General features: G+C 37.5%; 3 protein-coding genes across 4 annotated transcripts; 2 read left to right on the top strand and 1 right to left on the bottom strand.

Annotated features, from left to right (window-relative positions):
- The first annotated feature begins 195 nt into the window (after window positions 1-195).
- LOC132172056 (2-oxoglutarate (2OG) and Fe(II)-dependent oxygenase superfamily protein) lies at window positions 196-3,800 on the top strand. The gene is made up of 6 exons (XM_059583488.2): window positions 196-467; window positions 709-1,293; window positions 2,172-2,257; window positions 2,458-2,768; window positions 2,924-2,995; window positions 3,101-3,800. Exons 1-6 carry the CDS (start codon window positions 290-292, stop codon window positions 3,456-3,458), a joined length of 1,590 nt encoding a protein of 529 aa, XP_059439471.2. The 5' UTR covers window positions 196-289; the 3' UTR covers window positions 3,459-3,800.
- A 6,794-nt stretch (window positions 3,801-10,594) lies between these two features.
- On the top strand, window positions 10,595-11,892 carry WUS (Homeodomain-like superfamily protein). The gene is made up of 3 exons (XM_059584660.2): window positions 10,595-11,000; window positions 11,220-11,314; window positions 11,527-11,892. The coding sequence occupies exons 1-3, from the start codon at window positions 10,610-10,612 to the stop codon at window positions 11,890-11,892; spliced, it is 852 nt and encodes a 283-aa protein (XP_059440643.2). The 5' UTR covers window positions 10,595-10,609.
- Window positions 11,893-14,602: 2,710 nt separating this feature from the next.
- Window positions 14,603-18,916, bottom strand: LOC132170659 (Transducin/WD40 repeat-like superfamily protein). Of its 2 annotated transcripts, none has more exons than XM_059581721.2 (11): window positions 18,795-18,916; window positions 18,630-18,721; window positions 18,147-18,247; window positions 17,316-17,416; window positions 17,174-17,240; window positions 16,955-17,054; window positions 16,759-16,872; window positions 16,525-16,662; window positions 16,237-16,321; window positions 15,714-15,763; window positions 14,603-15,269 (listed from the first exon to the last, which is right to left on the bottom strand). In XM_059581721.2, the coding sequence occupies exons 1-11, from the start codon at window positions 18,799-18,801 to the stop codon at window positions 15,126-15,128; spliced, it is 999 nt and encodes a 332-aa protein (XP_059437704.1). In that variant the 5' UTR covers window positions 18,802-18,916; the 3' UTR covers window positions 14,603-15,125. The 2 variants fall into 2 exon arrangements, with proteins under 2 accessions (XP_059437704.1, XP_059437705.1); XM_059581722.2 differs by having other exon boundaries at window positions 18,630-18,709.
- Window positions 18,917-20,931: the final 2,015 nt, after the last annotated feature.

Here is a 20,931-nt window from a genome sequence, read left to right as displayed (position 1 = left end):
AAATCGAATCTTTGCCTCGAGATTGTGGGGGGTTGGGGGGGAATAAGTTAGGGCCAGCCCAAATAGTGTAGGACTTGCTCAAGCCCAACAAGCCCAAATGTTTAGCGGCCCATACCAAAGGAATCCTAATACTGATAGGAAACGGAGAAATCCTCTCCTATATAATGTAAGCGTCCCAAACTACCGTCTCCCACGCACACATTGTCAGTTGTAACATTGACCCTCGTAACCGCGCGGCTAATCAATCTCCTCCACAAGCAATCCTACGTCGTTTACTCGCATCAGCGTCATGGGCGACGATCGCCGGGTTGAACCGAGGGACCACGACCCGTTTCTGGTCACGTACAAGCGCTCCGATCTCCGGATCGCGTCGGAGTTCCTGACCACGTGGCTCCCCTTCCTCTCCCGAGACCTCTGCGACCACTGCGCCCAAACGCTCTCCGATCGCGTGCGCTCACTCGACTCAGGTACTGACCATACTCTCTCTCTCTCTCTGGTACTTCGGCTTAGCTGAATTGTACGTAGAGGTTCTTTAATTTTTGTTTTTTTTTATTTGGCTAGCGTTATTTTTCCGCAATTAGGGTTTTTTTTAATACAAATTTAGGTTTTTCTTTTCTTTGTTGCTTTTCTTGTGTTTTTCTTAGGGTTTTTGTTCGTTATATTATTCGTATTAATTTTCTTTTGCAATTGTATGAATTGGGATTGTAGAACTCGATGCTAATGCCGAATTGGATCACCCGGATGAGAATTTGGATGCTACGAGTCCCGATAAACCCGGATCGGAGCAGGGGATGAATGATAAGCACGTAGACGACAACTGTGAGACCAACTCGCTCGGTAGTTGGAAAGACGGTGCGGACGGGGATCCTGAACCCGGGGACCCAGACCCGTCCACGAGCGGATCACCGAGCCATCATCGAATGTCCTGGGCCGACATGGCACAAGAGGAAGAAGACGATTTTGGGGGAGAGGAGGAGGACGAGGTGGTGGACTCCTCGGAGATAAGGAAACGGTCGGTTGATGTGAATGCTTCCACCGGGGCATTGAGGGTGTCTGTGAAGGCTATCGAGAAGCCGAAGCCGAACCTGTCGAGGGAACAGAGAGAATACATTCGGTTCAAGGATGTGGAGCGAAAGAAAGACTTTATATGCTTGGAAAGAGTGGGTGGAAAGATTGTTAATATAGTCGATGGGCTTGAGCTTCACAAGGGTATTTTTAGTGCGGCGGAGCAGAAGAGGATTGTGGATTATGTGTATGAGCTTGAGGAGAAGGGGAGAAAAAGGGAATTGAAAGGTTAGTTTGCTGTTTCAGCTTACTTGGTCTGGTTGTCTTGGGCCAATTTTTGAAATTGTCTGTGTGTGTGTGTGTTTTTTTCGGTTTTTTTTTTTTTTTTTTGAGTAATTGCGATTGATACTGAAGCTTGCTATAGCATTAAAGGTTTGCAGTGGGGATTTTGTGATATGTGGGGTGGGTTCATTTAATTGGCAAGTCATTGTGTGTAGGCACCCAAAATTGTATGAGGAATCCTGTTTGTTTGGTGAGGCTTTTACGATAACAAATTCCTTTCTTCAGTAATATTTTTGTATGAATTGGGAGGCACTTGCACAATCAATATGTCAGGTGTTAAAAAGGATCTAGTACTTTTTGATGGTGAATAACTATATACTATTTTCCTCTCTGGGATTTAAACAATTGTGTAGTAGGAGGTTCACCCTTTAGTCTACACTCTTTGGCATCCACAAACTTTGGTGTAGGCCAAATGTAATTGTAGTCCATACCTTGGTTTGCATGATGTTTATTTGGATGAATATTTCATTCACCTGAATGCAAGTGCCAAATATTTTCTGTCTTCCTATGTTCTGATTTTTTTCTTTCCCTTAATTGTTCGGTTACTAAGCCTATTAATATATACGGGTTGATTGTTGACTGGAAGCCTTAAAATACCTGTGATCAAATTTTTACTGTATGCATGTATATGTTTCTTTGAGATAGGAAAATAAGTATAATTTTATCGTTTTAGTGTCAAACCTATTTTTGCTTTCATGAATTGGTTTGGATGGGAGTTTCTTTTTGTTCTGTTTTGTTCTTCTATGCTGAATTTTGCAAACTCATTGGTAAGTATATATATCTCGAAGTACTGCGTTATTTATGTATCTCCAAACTTCTTGCAGAACGGACATATACAGCACCCAGTAAGTGGATGAGGGGCAAGGGACGTGTAACTATACAATTTGGTTGCTGTTACAATTATGCACCAGTAAGTTTTTCCTGCCATATGGTCTATAAGTCATGGTTTATTGTGGGATTTAGCTAATTATTATGCTCTGGTGGCATTGGTATAATCATAGAAAGTAGAATTATAAATGTTGCCTCAAGTTTGATCCTTTACTTATCAAAAAAAAGAAAGTAGAATTATAAATGATAAAAGTGCTAAAAAGTTTAGTATTCCGGTGACAGGATAAAAAAGGTAATCCGCCTGGCATCCTCAATGATGAATCCGTGGATCCTATGCCTCCTCTTTTCAAGGTGATCATTAGGAGGCTGATCAGATGGCATGTACTTCCTCCTAGCTGTGTACCTGATAGTTGCATCGTCAACATCTATGAAGAAGGGGACTGTATACCTCCGCACATTGACAACCATGACTTTGTGCGGCCTTTCTGCACTGTGTCATTTCTAAGTGAATGCAATATACTTTTTGGATCTAACTTGAAAATTTTGGGTCCTGGCGAGTTTTCCGGTTCCTTTGAAATCCCCCTACCACTGGGGTAAGTGTGATCTGTTGAATTCTTTTCCTTGTTTTTCTCTCCCTATTATTTTTCTGCAGCTTGTCACCTGAGTATAGATTTGATTATGTCGAAGTATTTTTTTTATCATTCCATTGTTTTTGGTTTGGAATACTTAGTCGCCATTTTTCCTTCAGATCTGTTCTTGTCTTAAATGGAAATGGGGCTGATGTGGCTAAGCATTGTGTGCCTGCAGTTCCTGCAAAGAGGTATCTGTCAAAACCTTACAATGTAATTCTTGTTTGCTTGTACAGATGCCTTTTGTTTTTTGTTTTGTTTTTTACTCACGTATCCATTTGTTATAATTTTTTTAGGATATCAATCACATTTAGAAGAATGGATGAATTCAAACGGCCAGTTGGGTATGTTGCAGAACCTGATTTGCAGGGGATTCAACCGTTGTCCTATGAAGTGAACAATACAAGAAGGACAAATACTTCAAAACCTGAACGCTATATGAAGAACCAGCATTTTAGGAGACCGGTTAGTGACGCCTACATAGACCGTCGTGAATCAACCAGCAGAGGAAGTGACACCTACGTAGACCGTCGTGAATCAACCAGGAGGGGATTTGCTGAGGGAAGTGACACCTATATAGACCGTCGTGAATCAGCCTGGAATCGACAAGGGCCTCCAAATAGGTGGAGAGTCAGGAAGAATGTGGGCAACTGATGTTCACACTTGAGAAACTTCTAACTTCTGTAGCTGGAATCTCTGTGCGGGCCTGATAAATGAGTGACCGGTCGAGAGCTAGGTTGCAGTGTTGGGTTGTAGCTTGAAGCGTGGCTGGTATGATTGGATCAATTAGTTTTGACTGCTTGTATGCAAAAGATTGCTTTCTGAGATGCCTTGGTGTATGTATAATTTTGCCGGTATAGTAGTTTGGGAGTTGTTATTTTTCATTTATTTTCTGGCACTATAAAGTGTAATTCATTTGCCAACTGATTGATTTAATGTACTTTAGTAGGTTTTCACCACTGATAAAACTATCAAGAAGTTGAGATTTTGATTGAATGTTCACTGTCTACTTGCATTTTGAGCTTCTAATTAAATCTCTGGCAAGTTTTAGGATTTTCACATTTTGATTGAATTTTACTTGCATCCAAGTTTCTAATTAATTCTCCAGGTACGTGTATGGTTCAGCACAGCAATCGAATATCAGGAGCAATTAATTTCCTTGATTTAGGCCTATTTGGGATTGTGTTTGAGGAGGTTAAAAGTGTTTTTAATACTCAAAAAGTCTATTTGAAGAAAAAAATAGTTGTTTGATAAAAAAAATTAAAAGCGAGTTTTTAAGGGTCCAAAAAGTCTAAAAATGGCTAAAACGCACTTTTAGCAAAAACTTAAAAATGAAGTTATTGCTTAAAAGCTCTTTTTGATTTAAAAACTCTATTTTTCAAACACAATTCTAAACAGTCTCTTAGTATATTATCTGAGTAATGCAAGGAAGTGGAAATTTTGTCTCACACTAAATTACTAATGATGGAATAATGCTATACATAATACATTACCCTATTATTTTCCTCTCATCCCCCATCATCCCCCATAGCTTTAGGGGTATGGGAAGGGGATAATGGAGTGATGAATAGAATGAATTCTGTTGATGTGTTCGGTTCAAGCCCTTAGATTAGTATTTATTAAAAAAATAAATAAAATAAAATTGAAGAGCTAATTGGGTCTGCAAAAGATACAAATGTGGTATATAAGGGCCCAAATACCAATGAACCCAAAAGAGGGCATGTCCCTTAGGGAAGCCCAGCCAGCTCTTCGACATCACAAAGACCCACCAGCCTCAAACAACAAAACCCAACAGAGCCTCAAACCCAAGTACACCCTTGCTCGCTCAAGTACTACGCTCTAGTCAATTCCTTCCAAAGTCATCTCACTCAACTGCTTGCTCATACTATGCAACCATCCCCAATACATTTTTAGGAGGAGATCTCCACATCAGCAACAAACTATTGGCGAGAGTCACTGAAGCCTTAGAGAGCAAGGGCAGGAACGACAACCTTATAAAAGAAAAAAGATGCGTCATCAAGTATACACGCTATGATTTTTTAAAGTTATTCATTTTGAGAAAGTCTCTACTAACTTGGGCGTGAGAGTACCCTCGAACCTCCAAGACCAACCTCTTCCTCACTTTGCAAGAGGAGCTTCTCCCTACCGAGCAGCTTGAAGTAATTGTTGATTTTGAGCACCATCAAACTCTTATTTGATACGAAATGGAATTGAAGAACTCTTTGGTTAATGATTCAAAGGCTGGAATTGAAGATGCTTATTACAATTTAACAGTGTAATGTGATTACATATTGGGATCTTCATGGGACCTGCCACTAGAAGACTATGACACAGTTCCTTTTGTCGATCATCCGAGCTGTGTGTGTTCGAAAGATACCTTTGACCTTTGCATACCTTTCCACAATCCCTTTTGGTTCTCATTTATCTTGCTATCAGCTTCCTCTTTTACCCCCAATTATCAAATTCTCATGTTAGCTAAATAAACTTGCAAATGATAATGAAGAAAATCATGGGCCATTCCTGCATGAAGCACGCTTGATAGATCAATCATAGCAAAACCTTTGAATAGTAATTATAGTCAAGAGGTAGGAGCGCTAATAATTCACATCCATGAAATTAGGATTCAGTAATAATTTACAATTATGAAACTAGGTTCCGGTATTTCGAGGACGTGGATTAGTTGCTATTTGTCAAATTCCGGCCACCGTATAAAGAGGACAGGTGCAACTGTGCAAGGCTCACTTGTTTGGGACAAGTAGGGGTTCCACATTCCATCTCCGTGGAAGTTATCTGAATTGACAAAAATTCAGCCAACAAATTGTAGTCAATCCCGATCCATATTTCTAACCCATATTTTGTGAAAAGGGTGTCATTTGGGCTGTCCATTTGTTAAAACTGAACCCTATCTTTAATGCAAGACATTAACGTACAGGACTGGTCTGAAAATCTCTGCTTCATGAAGTCTTCTCTCTCCTTTTCCTTTTAGTACAAATTCCATGTTTTAGTTTCATTTTGTGAGAATAGAGTCCATATTATGACAGTACTTAATCTACATAAAATTTAAATGAAATGATTTGCACATGGTCCCATTTAACCTTAAACAATGAGTAATGCTATAAGTCTTTCTAGAATCATCTAAAACATAATGTGACTTTTAAAATCACTAATAGATCAAAAGTCAATAAATCACATATCAAATTTAACGATAATTTTAAAAACCACATCACATTTAGGATAACTCTAAAAGGACTTTAAGAAGATTTATAGCATTACTCAACAATAACAACCAAATTCCGGATCGGATTTCTTACAATTCTTTGCCCGAATTTGTAAAACAAAAATAAATTTTTCGCCCCTTAACTTAAGTACAACGAGTAAGTGAGCCCTCTACCTCAAATTATCCGGCCTCGAACCCCCTCACTCATTCTTATGAAATTCAAGAAGAGAAGTGTTCCATATGCATTTGTGGCCATAAAGATAAATAGTGAGAGGTCAAACAACTGAATTAAACCTAGTCAGTCAGCCCACTGAGCTGCAACAAAACAAGAAAGAAAAAATACATTAATCGGGGACCAGAGTTCATTGTTCTGGTCCTGCAAATATGCACTCAAATTAGGCGTGGTCCAATAAAAAGGTTTAGTTTAAAGCCAACATCCCAAAATGAAAAAAGATGTGGGTCCACCATAAAACGCTTGAACAGTACAAGTATGAAACAGGCATATTAAATTGCATGAAAGTAACCACTGACATCAAACTCTAGAGGCTAGAGCATATAGTATGTCCTTTCTAAGTAAGTTTTTGCTGCATCAATGCTTGTGCTAAATTATCAGTGGAAAAACATTTAGGTCGATGGCCTTAATTTGAAAACCAAATATAGAAGATCAATAAAAACTTGTGGCTAGGGTTTGCTCTATATGGTTGAAAGTCTCTATCTTACTTTCTTAGAGTGATCAGTAAGAGAGAAAGAAAGAAAATGAGGGCCGTAGCAGTCTAGAGAGAGAGAGAGGGAAATGATCTTAAGAGATATGGGGAAGAAAATAAGGGCAAGAGGGATGATTACCCGAAAGAAAAGGCAGTGTACCACTACGGCTGAGGCACAATAGGGCACTACCTTATGAGGTAAGCAGCACAGGGATTTGGATAAGAGAGATAGAGAGAGAGAGAGAGAGAGCTTCACTGGCAAATCAATTAGTCTAAAAGTTTATCAAAGAGAGGAGACCGTGACTACATGGCCAAAGAAACAAACACCCACATATCCCTTATTATGTCTAAGAGAGAGAGAGAGAGAGAGGGGGGGGCAAAACCCCATGTAAATGCATGATAAGGAAAGGCAAATCTCATGATGATAGTGTCAAAATCAAACAAATTATGCAATCTGAAAAAGTTGAAATTGAGAGAGACAAATAGAGAGAGAGAGAAGAAGAGACTGAGGCAGTCAGAATGTAGAGAAAGGGAATTATGAGACTTTAACAGGTAGAATTCAAGGAAATATTGAATATTTCTGCTGGTGGGTCTGTTGAACTTTTTCATCTATTTGCCGGAGTGATATATTGAACAAGACAACAATTTTGAACTAAATTTTCACTGCTCCTCTGTTCATTTTTCAGGCTTCTAACAACACCAGACACATGTAACGCCCTCGATCAAAAGCAGAAAAAGAAAATGAGACAACAGAGGATCGATCATTCGATCTAGTAGAAGGCTGGAAGCAGTTCGAGATAATTTTTTTTTTTTTTTTTGACATGTCCGCACAAGGAGGGGAGGGGGATTCGAACTAGTGACCTCCGTTTCATTAAGCGTGGTCCCAGTTGATTGAGCTACCTCTTGGAGACGCGTATCGAGATAATTAATTTTGGGTGTAATAATAATAATAATAATAATAATAATAATAATAATAAGTTATTCGAAAATAATGAACCTCAAACACCAAAAGTGTCTGCCACCAACCTCAAGGTGCCTCCAATGAAAAAATAATAATAAGTTATTTATATATGATATTTATATAAGAGTCTATTAAATAATATAAATTTGACTTAAGTGCTATAAAAAAACTATTTAGCATATTACATTCTCATAAAAAATTTGAAATTAAATTTAGTCCATTGAAAAAATTCCAAGAAAATATAGTCCATAATTTTCTTTTTACAAAACTTAAGCCAAATTTAAATTGTTGGGTCGGGTCTTTGACTATTTCATCTAAAAATTAATTGGTGTTTAGTGAAAAAAGTCAAATCCTTTTATGACATTCGAAATCGCACTCCGTGAGCATGAATAGAGTGACATTGTTACACTCCAACACAAATAATATTTTACCAATTTTCTTTTTAGTTGGAAAATATTATTATAAATATTATATCTCAATCTTGTTTCCAATATATTAAATATGGTTTATTGCGGTCCAACTTGAAAGGCTATGCCTAATACATAGATTCCTTATCTTGTAGTATCTAGTGAATAGGACAATAATTATAAATTTTACCTTTCGTTAACTTGGTGTCCAATCCCTGCTTGCAACTTTTTTCCCAACACACGTAAAATGCTCGTGCCAAGTGACGCTACTCTTTGCTTTCAAAGCTGCTGTTTGTTATGCATGTTTTGTCTCTCTCACTGAATTATATAGCTAGGGTATGTAATGGAAAATAAGAAGAAGAAAAAATTAAAAAAAAAAAAGAAAAGAAAAGAAAAGGAATTTTTGGAAGGAATACATCATACATGGGCAAATGGGTCTTGGTGCTCTCAATGGGGCGGAGGGTGTTTGGGAATTGGGGAGGGTATAGAAAGGTAGCTGTGGGAAAGGGCAAAGAATGATGGAGCTTTTGATGATGATTGATCTCTCATCACATACATACATAGGCTCTCCAGAAACATGACACACCCCTATTAAACGCCTTGGCGTTTTTTTCTTGAGGCGCGTGCTCCGTAGCATAAAGGACTAGAGGCAATCATGACACTGGTTTCTATTTCTTTGCATTTTTGCCCCGGCTTTTTGCTCTATTTCTCTCCATCTGTTTCACTTCCTACTTTTAATCAATAGAATCGAAATCACTACACGAGATCATGAAAGCTGATGGGTGGGAAGGAGCTGCAAATTGCAATGGGGATGAATGCTACTAAATAAGTTGCATGCAATACAACCAGCTAATCTCTTTAATTATTCATGAGAATCGATTTGAATCAAGCACAATCAATTGCTTGTATTACATACAACTAATGTGAGAAGACATGAGTTTTTTAACATGCGCTTACGTAGTTTGAATAAGTCCGCATCTCATATTAACTGTATGTATTACATAAAACATTGATAATTTATTGCACTGAATCTCAATCTGTAAAGCTTCATGGTTGCCATTTAACCATCAAATCCTACTATTGCTTCAACCAATAGCAATAGAACTCCATCCATGCAATTCCTACTATTTCTACTATAGCTAGCCACTAGCGTGTGCCATGTTTACACATCAAACAAATAATATCATGTGATGCACGGTGGTTTAACTCGCTGCAGCGCAGCAACTTGAGAACGAGTCATATATTAAGTTCCAATCAAAGTTTAAATTAGAAGTTTTTTGCTCACATTAACCGCTAGTTAGCATGTTATCGGTCATATGGTAAATTCGATAATTTTACTCTAAATTGGTCCGAACCAATTTTTTTTAATCTAATCTATTAAATTAACATTTATCTAAAATATATATACGTGATTTTCACATGAGCGAAAGAAAATTTTTGTCAATTTGACAGAGACTTGCACTTTTAGATACAATTGGGTAACAAATTGGCCTAGGGGATAATATAACATGCATGTCTATCACATATTAGAATTATAATTTTTTTTTTATATAATATTAGAATATTAATTAAATAACAAAATCAACAATTTTATATATAAAATAAATAATAATTTAACATAGCCCAACTAGCATTATTTTCAAGGCCGTACTTGGAGAGTATCCTTTACTGCACATACCACAATGTAATCCCCCAATTGGCTCGGAAGTACAAGGAAAATGAAAAGGCTCAAATTCCTGAAATTCCTACCTAGGGTACTACGAGCTTAAGGTAGGGTAACAGAATCAAAAAACAGAAACCCTAATTGTTTTTTTTTTTTTTTTTTTGAACAGAGAAACCCTAATTGTTAAAAGGCTCATGCAGATCGAGTTTGTAAAACGGAGTTCATAAAATGGATATTTTTACAGTTTTGGCCTCGTAGGTAAGTACAAGAATATCTTCTAGTCTGGCGTTTGGGCCTGGTAAGAAAGAGGACCATATCTCCATTAAAAGAATAACCCCCTCATGAATCTAAATGAGACTCCCACATCGATCAGATTTATCTACATTGCCATTCATTCATTCATTCACAACACTCTCTTTCTTTCTTTCTTTCTTTCCATCCATTATATCATTTCATGCTTCACATTCTACTTTACACCTTTTCTCTGAGAGAGAGACAAAGTGGTTAATAATTTCATACCTGGTCATGCCTTTTCATCCACGTAATTCCACTGATACCCCCCCTCCCTTTCTAAGCCTCTTTTGTCCCTTCCCTTTTTTTGAACCCATCTCTGTCAACTTCAGTCCTTCTCTCCCAGATATTGCTCTGATTTCCTCTCTCTCCATCTCCTCCATGTGCCCCCCTCCCCCCCCCCCCTTTACCCTTCTCTACTATTATAACCCCACACGCAATTCTCACCATTTCATCCAATTTTAACTCTCACCTACCTCTCTCTCTCTCTCTCTCTCTCTCTCTCTCTCTTTCTCTCTGTTTTGTTTGCTTCCCTTTGTTTTGTTCTTGTTTTCAATCTATCATGGAACCTCAACAACAACAACAACAACAACAACAACCAAATAACGAGGATGGCGGCAGTGGGAAAGGGGGATTCCTATGCAGGCCAAGCAGTACACGCTGGACTCCAACAACTGACCAGATAAGAATTCTAAAGGACCTTTACTACAACAATGGAGTTAGGTCCCCAAGTGCTGAGCAGATTCAGAGGATCTCCGCTAGGCTCAGACAATACGGAAAGATTGAAGGAAAGAACGTTTTTTATTGGTTTCAGAACCACAAAGCTCGTGAAAGGCAGAAGAAAAGGTTCAACGTCTCTGATGTCCCCATGCAAAAAGGACTCACTCCTACTGCTGCTTGGAAACCTGAAGAATCCCTCCACACCAACTACTCCTTGCCCAACATATCTCCTGGTGATCCAACCAACCACCCCGATATATAAATTTCCATTATTTTTTTATTTACTATTATGCGACTCTCATACAATAAAAACTAACTTTCACTTACAAGTCATCATATATATATAACTTTTGTAACCTATTTTTTGTGTCTTGTTGATCACTAGTCATTTGAGGTTCATGATTTTGTAATGTTTTAGAATTTTTTATAATCTGGATGCTCTGGGTTTGCAGGGGTTGCTGCTTCATCTTCTTCACCTGGGGTGATTCCCTTGGGGCAGATGGGGAACTGTGGATATGGATCTCTGACCATGGAGAAGAGCTTTAGGGTACACATAATTATATTCTAGCTAAAACAATCTTTTTTTTTTGAAACATATGGAAGTGGAAAAGAAAGAAGCATAAAACATCAACCGGTTTGATCATCAATGCAGTTTTAATCTACTAAGAGAAGGGCATATTTTAGTATCTGGTGTAACAATAAAACAGCCAAACTTGGTAATATTATCATATGTGTCTGATGCTTGTTTCTTTGAAACAGGACTGCTCAATATCAAGTGGTGTTGGTGGATCCATTAGCCACAACTTTGGATGGGTAGGGGTTGATCCCTATTCTTCATCCTACACTGATCTCTTTGACAAGAGAAGATCAATGGAAGAGAAGTATTTAGGAAGAGAAGAAGAAGAAGAAGAAGACGAAGAAGAAGAAGAAGCTGCTCCAGAGATAGAAACCCTCCCACTGTTCCCCATGCATGGTGATGACGACATCAATGGCTTCTACAACATGAAGCCTTCATCCGGCGGTTACTACACCGGCTGGTATCGGTCCGGCGATGATGGCAACACCGGTTCTCGGACTTCCCTCGAGCTTAGCCTCAACTCCTACTCTCGCAGAGATCTTAATTAATTAGCTGCTAGCTGCCTTAATTGGTATCTCTATATATGCCAGCCAATTATAATAAGGTTAAAGGGTAGTTTACCAAACATGGCCTTAATTTGACACTATGTTTTTGTAGTTCAAAGTACTTGTGAAGTTGACATGTCTAATTAAAAAAAAAAAAAAAGCACTTAAAACGTGTGATTAACTTAACCTTTTCTGTCCTCTGTCACTTTCTAAAGAATATTCCATAAAAACATGGATTAAGAACACAATCATAGTTAATGATTAGGAACTAATCAGTAGAAGAATATTATAAGGTCTCGTTGTTAAGGTTTTTAGCTTGCAAACCAAACAATGACGTCACTCCCCCAAGCTTGCAAAATCAGCATATAAATGCAAGAATTGTGGGGCTTTCTGTCAGCTTCAGTGAGTTAATAAAAAGTATTAATTAATGATCTGACCATTCTCAAGAGCATGTGCACGGCGCGTGGGGAATTGATTCATGGACAGAGATTTTAGGCGGGCCCTTGGGAAGTTTTCGGGGGTAGAGCCGCCCCTATGCCACAGTACTAGTGCATAAGGTTTTCCGGGTATCTGATGGGTATTTGTACACTGCCGAAAGATTTTGCCAATGATATGTAATGGCATAAAGAATAAGGAACTTTTAGGAGATCGATATTTGATGGAAGTTCAGAGAATGTGAAAGTATGTATATGCGGCGACTGTTTTATTTATTTATATATAGGCCAGAGAAATACAAAAGGAAATTACAGGGACATGATTCCAGGAAGCTTTTGTAAAATAAATAAATAAAAGAGATCGAAAAGGTTACCAAAAAACCCCACAAAATTATTTGATATTTTTCCTCTCAAAAGCTATCAAATAATTAAAGGGCTGGGATTATTTCAAAATGAATCCGGCCAGTTCCCTCTTCTAATTAATAAGGTGTGAACGAGGCTTAGTGTTGTTGAAGTATAAATTTCAATCTTTCCGTCCCTCACATGCTAAGGTCAACTGACCGCACCAAATTTTGGAAAAGGATTTCACCGCATGGGGTTCATTCCTTCATTTCATACCACGTGAAAGAATAAGAGTCTCAAACATATATAGCCTTTCCAACGCAGGGTATCCCTACTAGTAACTATTTTTTTCAACAAAGGAGTGCTAATCTGACAGCTCTCTTTAGAGCCATGAGAAGTCATTGGTATCTTTGCAGTAGAAATTTGCAGTAATTGTGAAATCTTTTGTGTTTTAAGTAGATTGGCAATAGGTGGGTTTACCCTCACATAGCTGATCACTAACCAACGCGTGTATTTTTATAGCTATGTACAAAGCCTTGTTTTAAGTACAATGGACCCGGACTAAAGAAAGATATAGATGTATAATTGGTCGGTACAGATTAACTATTTGTGATGACATGACCACATGGACATTCAACAACTGAAAACAATTAACTTTCTCTTCATTCTTTTATGTCTTTTAGGGCCCCCCCTCCTTCTTTATGAGCCAAGCTTCGAAATTTCAAAAGGTCCCCATCAACAAGATTTTGGAAGGATGCATTCCATTAATTCGTTAGACAAGTCTCCATACTTTATGGCTGGGGTTGGCTCTAATGTCCTAAGAGGAGTTGGGGAAGCTATGGACAAATTCTTCTATTCCTGGTTGACAGATATACAGAGATTTAGTTGTGGATCCAAGAGGATCTTTAAAGCTTTCTGAGACCTCAAGTACGCAATGCCCTTTACCAGTAATATGAGGGATTGTATGGCCCACAAGGAAAAGTGTTCAAATACGCAATGCCCTTCCACTACTTTTGAGTCTTCACAGGGCTAAAGGCCCGTATGGATTGGTTTTGTTACTATTCTGGCTGGAACTAGCTAAACTACATTGAAAGTTTTACCAAATGGCTAGGACTACCACGTGTCTTATACGAAAATTCTATGTGCATGTACGTAGGTTTTGAATTGTCTGCAAGAGCATTCTACATTTGTCTCCTATGTTCAGCATCGGATTAGTGCTTCTTCTTTCTCCAATTATTTTTTTGTTTGTTTGTTTTCTTTCTGTTGAGCCGATAATAATACCTCAGAGGGAGGGTGGGGGCTACCATTTTCCTCATCCTCATCCTCATTACGATTAGGCTAGTGGAAATTTTGAGCATTTTTCTTTTGGATTTGAATTGGAACACGTGTTCCAAATAGGACAGAAGACACACGTCTCAATCCTAAAGGGTCTAATTTCAATTGAAACTGACCCAAGCCAAATCTTTTCTTTCAAATTTGACAAGTGATTTTTCTGTCGATTAGCACATGCACCACAATTCCGGGACGGAAACTAGCCCTCAGAAAGGAGACTCGCATGCTAGGCACAGCTTTGGAAAGCCTCAAGGGATTTATTCTTGTTTTTGTTTTCCGTACAAATTCATATACAAATATAAGATTCAGTTACGTAAAAGAACAAAGTTTACCTTATTTCTTTTCAATGAAATGCATGCAAAGATATTTGTAATTTAGGATCTAGATTTGAGCTGAGTCTTCTTCTAAGCAAGGCCATATAGCAGACAGCAAACCCTGTTCTTCACCCAAAAAATAAATTACTATCCCCAACATTCCCACCTGTAGCATGAGCACCTAAAAAAACACAGCAGTAAACTGAGGAATATATTCTGCATACCCGACGTTTAAGCACTGGTATTCCACATTCTATTTCATTTGCAGGCATTTTCTTCCTTGGACAAATATGTTCTCTAAATAAGATGGACAATTTATTGTTTAATATAAAAGTGTCCCCATTTTAAGACTTCCTCAAATTTAAGATCTTACAGAAGTGGCCACTGATTTAAAAGAATGGTTCAGTAACACATGTAAGGACACCTATACGTCAACTAAAAAATATTGTGAAGTGCTCTTGATGGCTTGTCTAATTAGATTCACCAATAAGTCCAACTGAACAACTTATAAGTTAGAAGGCTTCCAAAAATGACTTTTTGATGCCTGAACTAATCAGACTAGGAACGGCGATTTATCCCGATCCGCAACCGACCCAATCCACTCCTCAGATTTAGAAAATGATTTGTGATACAGAACACATTTGCCTTCCTCTGTTCAATAATTTTCCCTGCAAAGCAATTCTACAAAGGGACTGGAAAGTTGCCTGTAATTTCAAGCCTTACCAATAAGTAGTAGACAAGTAGAAATGGTCACCATTTACCACTCGACTGCTTCACACTTCACATTGCAAAAGCGTTGATGACAGAATTTTTTCTACTTCCTTCCAACATAAGCTCCCAACTTAGACAAGTCCGGTATCCAGAATGACAGTTCAGAAGAGCCAGTTACAAACATAAGACTTCCGGGAGCCCATTTTATGACAGGAGGCTCAGTGTCGGTACTCATCCAGCTAGCAGCCTAGACAGTTCAATGACAAGCACTACCAAGTCAGCAACATAACAAGATATGATTAGGGGAATACATTTGCCACTCATAAAATCAGAACAACACACTATTACCGTACAGTGTCACCACTATTTACCATCTGAGCAAAATATCCAAGGGCCAGTCATTGCCATTTCCATATACTTAGTTACAGATTCAGTCTATATATGTTATTAGTGAGAAGAACACATACAAAAACCAAAATGATGGCCAAGAAGTGTCAACACCATATCTATTCTTTATTCTTAATCTTGAGTGCATTTGTGTGCCTGCATACTGCATTACATTTACATATACCTCTGGAAAATGTAGAAACCTACTAATATACCAGCTAAAGAACGATGAGAACATAAGTATATGAAATTAAGAAAGAATGAGAAAGTAACTTCATAGATGCATAAGAATAATGGAACATACTTCTTTCCCACTCCGTACACTCCAAGCATAAACACTACCATCACCTGAACCTGCAAGAAATCAGAATGAAGAAGTCAAATTAACATAAAAAGGGTGGCAAAAAAGATTAGTTAGAAGTACTTGTGATTTTGGGGAGAATGGGGTGGGAAAGACAGCAAGTCCAGTGACCATGATATGTCCCTTCTTTTTGGCAGGTTAATCGAAGGTAATCAGGAACATATGCCCAGTGAACATAAATTTTGTCCAATGAAACTAGTCCATGAAAACAGAGCCATCGAGGGGCTCTGTATTTGAAGCCATGTTATTCACAGGACCAGTAAGATGAGATCCCGCAGCTTACTTCCAAAACTTAAGATCAGTGGTTGATGGAAGGAAATTATCCAAGGACTCAATAGACCAAAAAGGCAATAGGCATATCATCAGGAATCAATCAACCAAAAAAGGAAATAGTTCTGAATAAATCTATTCAAATTACTGTTTCCAAAAAATAAAAACCAAAAAACTGGCAGGATTCAAGCAGTACCTGATATAACAAACATTCCCTCTGGGCTGAAGGATGCCTCTAATGTGGATTTGCTTGAAACAGGCTTGACGTTATATGTGGATAACTGAATCAACAGAGATCATAAAAGCACATCCGAGGATTAAATCATGTCTACAAGGCTAGCAGTACAATATCATCAGTTAAGTTTTGACATGACCCTAAACAGGAGTAGCACTGGGTAGTGACCCTTTGTTTTTTTTTTTTTTTTATCAATTAATGGAAAGCTTCATGGCAAAACTATGGAGTGTTGGAGATGGGAAAACTCACAAGTGTGCCACGGAATGAATCAAGCACATGAATATGCCCATCCATAGTTGTCAAAAGCATAAGTCTCCCATCATTACTGAACTTTACAACATTTGCATCAGATGTATCTCCTCCAACGGAAAAGATGTCAAAAGGGCCCTAAAAGAATTCAAATTTCACCAAATAATAGTCATTTACAGATTTAACAATCTAGACAAACCTAACTCTCTCATGCTCTTGCATATCAATACTAACCCTTTCATATTTGCGAGCATCAAACATTCTGATATATCCTCCAAATGCAACTGCAAAGACGAGCCCTTGTTCATCGTATGATGTAGCAGGCCTTCCTTGTACACGTAAAAGACCCTAACTCGCAAATAATGTATAATAACTCAGTTAAAGAGCAAACATATTCTGAAAAGGAGCACTTATATGCAAATTCCTCCACCTGACACTTCTCAGCTCGTTGATCCCAAAGCAATACAGTTCGATCCAGAGAGCCAGAGATAAAGCATTCCTTGCGAGAGCACAAGCTGAGTGACACAACCCTACAAACAAGAATAGAAGCAGTCTTCTTACACACACATGTTCAGAGCAAGCAGTCACTTGAGAATGAAAAAACAAATATTAAAAAAAATGCCTATGTTGGTAGTGTGAGAAACTAAACCTGTCATGGTGACCTTTAAAATACCGCAAATACTTGTTGTCGTGCAATGATAGTAGCCTCAGAGATTCTGAATATGTTAATCACATAAATAAATTGATTCTAAATAAACCATACACGCACAAGTGATTTTGGATTAACATACCATCCCATCCATTTTTTGAAGAGTATATGACTGTTGTAGGGTGAGGAGTAAAGCAAACCAGATCAACCCCATACTTTTTGCTGTTAATTGTCTTCAAACAGCTGGCAAAAAAAATAGGGATCTCAACAACTTGTGCCACTACCAAAGGAAAGGCCTATTAAATAAAGCAAAACAGAAATACAATATTTTGAGAGGTAACAGGAGAATTTCATTGGCACAATTGTTTAAGTTGCTATAATCACAATTGACTCAAGCACTAAGACTGACATCTAAAACATGGACCAAGGATGTCTTGTTAGAGTTCCCTCTATTTCTCTCGATAAAACCTATTGCCGAAGTCACCCATAAATGAATAAGTTTATAAGCTAAGCCCATGGGTTTCCAAACTCAATATCAGGACTATTTTGAATCCTAGAAACTGAAAAATTGTCTTGAGTATATGGTTGTTCACATTAAGAAAACTTTCCACTTACACATCTCACAAACTACCGGGCCAAGGCTTCACAAAAGTTACCGAGTATTTGCCGATATAGACTCTTATTTTATATCAGCGCAGATAACCAAGCAGGATGACTTTAAATTATCCTCAATTTTTTTTTTTTCCAAAAAAAGCAATGATCAATCTAGTATTCATCATGCTTCAAAAGTCTTGGTAAAACTAAAGATTCCCTATCACTGCTATGATCGAGGGAAATTTGGTATAGCTAGTACATAACTGGAAAATTTTCAGTGTGAACAAAATACAATAAACAATGAGAAAGCATCCAAAAATGGTGCTTAGACAAACCAAAAAACTTATAGACATAGATAGAGAGGGCAAATTAAACTCACGTTGCACTGGCAACATCATAAAGGCGAATGGATTCATCATCACTAGCCGTTACAAGATAACTTGATGTCTTATGAAAATCCATGGAGCTAATTCTACCATTCTGTGAATAACAACAAAAATATACATAACACTTAAAGTAATTCTTCATCCAAAATTTCAGAACATGAAAAGGAAAATGAAATCATTAAGCAGATACTGTATACATAAAGTAAGTAGTCTCCAACAACACGTTGATTATGTACAAACATGGAAATTAAACTCAGCTAGACAGCAACCAAGCAGAGTATTAGGGTTCCAATAAAAAACCGCCAAAAAAAAATCAGACGCCGTCCATTGCTTGTGTTCATAAGAATCAGATAATTAAACGCGCAGCACATCGAAAACCATGCTAAGGCCACAGCGTTTAACAAAACTAGCAGATGTATTTGAAGGGGTAAACAATCAGAGAATTGTGTGAAAAAAAGAAAAAGAAAAAGAAATACATAGTCTCTGAAGGTCATGCCGACTTCCATGCTCTGAAGAATTTCCTCGCTGAGCTCCAACGAAACCTTGTCTTCTCTCTCTGATTGTGTTCCTTCATATGTAGAGCGAAATCAACATCAACTTCAAATTGCTCACACAAAAGAGAGAGAGAGAGCTTTACATACCGCCCATTTCTTAGTGATTTTGATTCGGTGAGAGCTCGGAAGCCCTAACCGCCAACGTCTTCAACCGCCGGAAATATTCGCATTGAGCACCAGGAGCAGGAAATATGTTGGACCCTCCTTTTTGTTTTTTTTTTTCAGTTGTGCGGTAGGGCGGTAGAGTTGGGCTCGCCTGGCCCAAGCTCATAGCCCGAACTGAAATCCTTTTACATATTTTTGTCCTTTTTAGTTGGATTGTTTTCGATTTTTTTTTCCTACAAATTGTTTTTTAATTTTTAAAATATGTAACTGTCACATATATTTTTAATAGAGGAGGGGTCAATAAGTTCTCTATATTTGGCCCATATTCCATTACAATCAACCATTGAATTTGTAAACTTCTGTAGATATCAATAAGTTTCTCATATTTTGTTCATATTCCCTTACAATTAACCATATAATTTATAGAGTCCACCATTGACTTATGTGGAATTTACATAAGTTTACAAATCCAATTGTTGATTGTAAAAGGTTTCCAAGAGGTAGCTCAATCGGCTGGGACCATACTTAATGAAGTGAAGGTCACTAGTTCGAATCCCCCTCCCTCCCTCTTGTGCGAACATGTCAAAAAAAAAAAAAAAAAAAAATTGTTGATTGTAAAGGAATATAAGCTAAATATGGAGAATTTATTGACCCCTAACATTTCTCCTTTTAATAAGATTAATAATTTTTATATACATTTTTAAAATATATGTGAAAATTTCATAGACATATATCTCAATTTAATAAATTAAAATGGGCCAGACTCGAGTGGTGAGATTTCACGTTTGATAATAGTCGTGATAGTTTTCCTGGGCCATGATAATAGGTGGTTGATATAATCTAAGTGACCAAACTAATATATCTAATTTTTTAAATTAAAATAATATTCTGACTTATTATACCATAATCTTTCTTCGATGAATATACACCCTACCATAATCTCATTTGAAGTTTCTTATATATTTATTATGTAGTGGTCTCTTCCATAACTGAAAATGGACCACATGATATAGTGTATAAATAAATCCGCAAAATTAACTGTTCATAAAACAACTCGTCCTCGAGCTTTTATTAGGGTTTGTTGATCATATTCCGAAATAATGTAATAATTGTTTTTTGAGAAACATTATGGTTCATTATGTGCTCTCCTTATCTTATGTAAATATTATTTTCTAAAAATAATATGAGGGACAAGTGGGATAAGTTTTTTCCTTATCTAAAACAATATCTACCTCGAATGTGGAGAACATTAAGAGAAATAGACTAACATTTCTCTTGTTCTTTTCCCTATGAGTAATATTAAATCTACTATCCAAACACGTACAAACACATATATAGCATCCCTATGAATAATGCTAAACCTACTATTCAATCACGTACGGACACATCAACAACTTTTAAAAGAGTCATAGACCTAAGTCTAATATTTTTCTTTCGCAATTGGAAATTTGGAATATGATAGGATGTACAATAAAACATACCAATACAACCCACATTTTATTGTATCATAGTAAAGGTTATTTAGCTTTAACTTTACCGTTTATCCTAATTTACACCATCTTAATTTTATCAAGCTTAGCTTGTTAATTAAGGGGAGGTTGGTGATTTAACAGGCCCACCACTTTATACTGCACAGATCTAGATCACGAAATCTGCATAATTTGGGATTTCGATTACCTGATATAATTATATGATCATCATCGAATTTAAAAAAGCGTTGATGAAAGAAGGAAATTAAAGCTTAATTAGTAATTAAACAAACTTTATCATTCATACTTTCTGTGAAATAATTCATGCACATCAATTTACAAGTCTGTATCTGTATCTCACACACCTGTGACAATATGATCAGTAACGACAAATCACCCACCCGCAAACAAAAGACCAAAACGGCAAATAAAAATCACGTAGGAGAACTACATGACAGGCACTGGCATGACGGCCTCGGGCGCGGCATGAATAGAAGAAGAACTACTTGCAGAAGAGTCACGGTTCTGATGATCATTCTCATCGTCCGCCGACGCTTTCTTCTTGATAAACTCGATACAATCCGCGACGGCTTCGCTGTGGTGAGGGTCATTTGGGTAATAACAACACGGTTGTATGACGTCGGCGGATC

This window comes from Corylus avellana, chromosome 1 (assembly GCF_965113065.1).
Source record: "Corylus avellana chromosome 1, dhCorAvel1.hap1.2, whole genome shotgun sequence".
In the NCBI taxonomy this organism is placed as follows: Eukaryota; Viridiplantae; Streptophyta; class Magnoliopsida; order Fagales; family Betulaceae; genus Corylus; species Corylus avellana.
This window is presented reverse-complemented; position numbering and strand designations above follow the sequence as displayed.

What these genes read in the sequence shown, in the direction of transcription:
- LOC132170659 (XM_059581721.2), bottom strand. An exon ending in GCATGACCTTCAGAGACTAT is followed by an intron (nt 18,248 to 18,629) that starts GTATTTCTTTTT and finishes TGTTATTCACAG; the next exon opens with AATGGTAGAATTAGCTCCAT. An exon ending in AACGAGCTGAGAAGTGTCAG is followed by an intron (nt 16,873 to 16,954) that starts GTGGAGGAATTT and finishes TTTGCGAGTTAG; the next exon opens with GGTCTTTTACGTGTACAAGG.
- LOC132172056 (XM_059583488.2), top strand. Translation starts at nt 290, where the DNA reads ATGGGCGACGATCGCCGGGTTGAACCGAGGGACCACGACCCGTTTCTG. An exon ending in CGTGCGCTCACTCGACTCAG is followed by an intron (nt 468 to 708) that starts GTACTGACCATA and finishes TTGGGATTGTAG; the next exon opens with AACTCGATGCTAATGCCGAA. An exon ending in CCTGCAGTTCCTGCAAAGAG is followed by an intron (nt 2,996 to 3,100) that starts GTATCTGTCAAA and finishes TAATTTTTTTAG; the next exon opens with GATATCAATCACATTTAGAA.
- WUS (XM_059584660.2), top strand. Translation starts at nt 10,610, where the DNA reads ATGGAACCTCAACAACAACAACAACAACAACAACAACCAAATAACGAG. An exon ending in CTTGCCCAACATATCTCCTG is followed by an intron (nt 11,001 to 11,219) that starts GTGATCCAACCA and finishes CTGGGTTTGCAG; the next exon opens with GGGTTGCTGCTTCATCTTCT. An exon ending in CCATGGAGAAGAGCTTTAGG is followed by an intron (nt 11,315 to 11,526) that starts GTACACATAATT and finishes TCTTTGAAACAG; the next exon opens with GACTGCTCAATATCAAGTGG.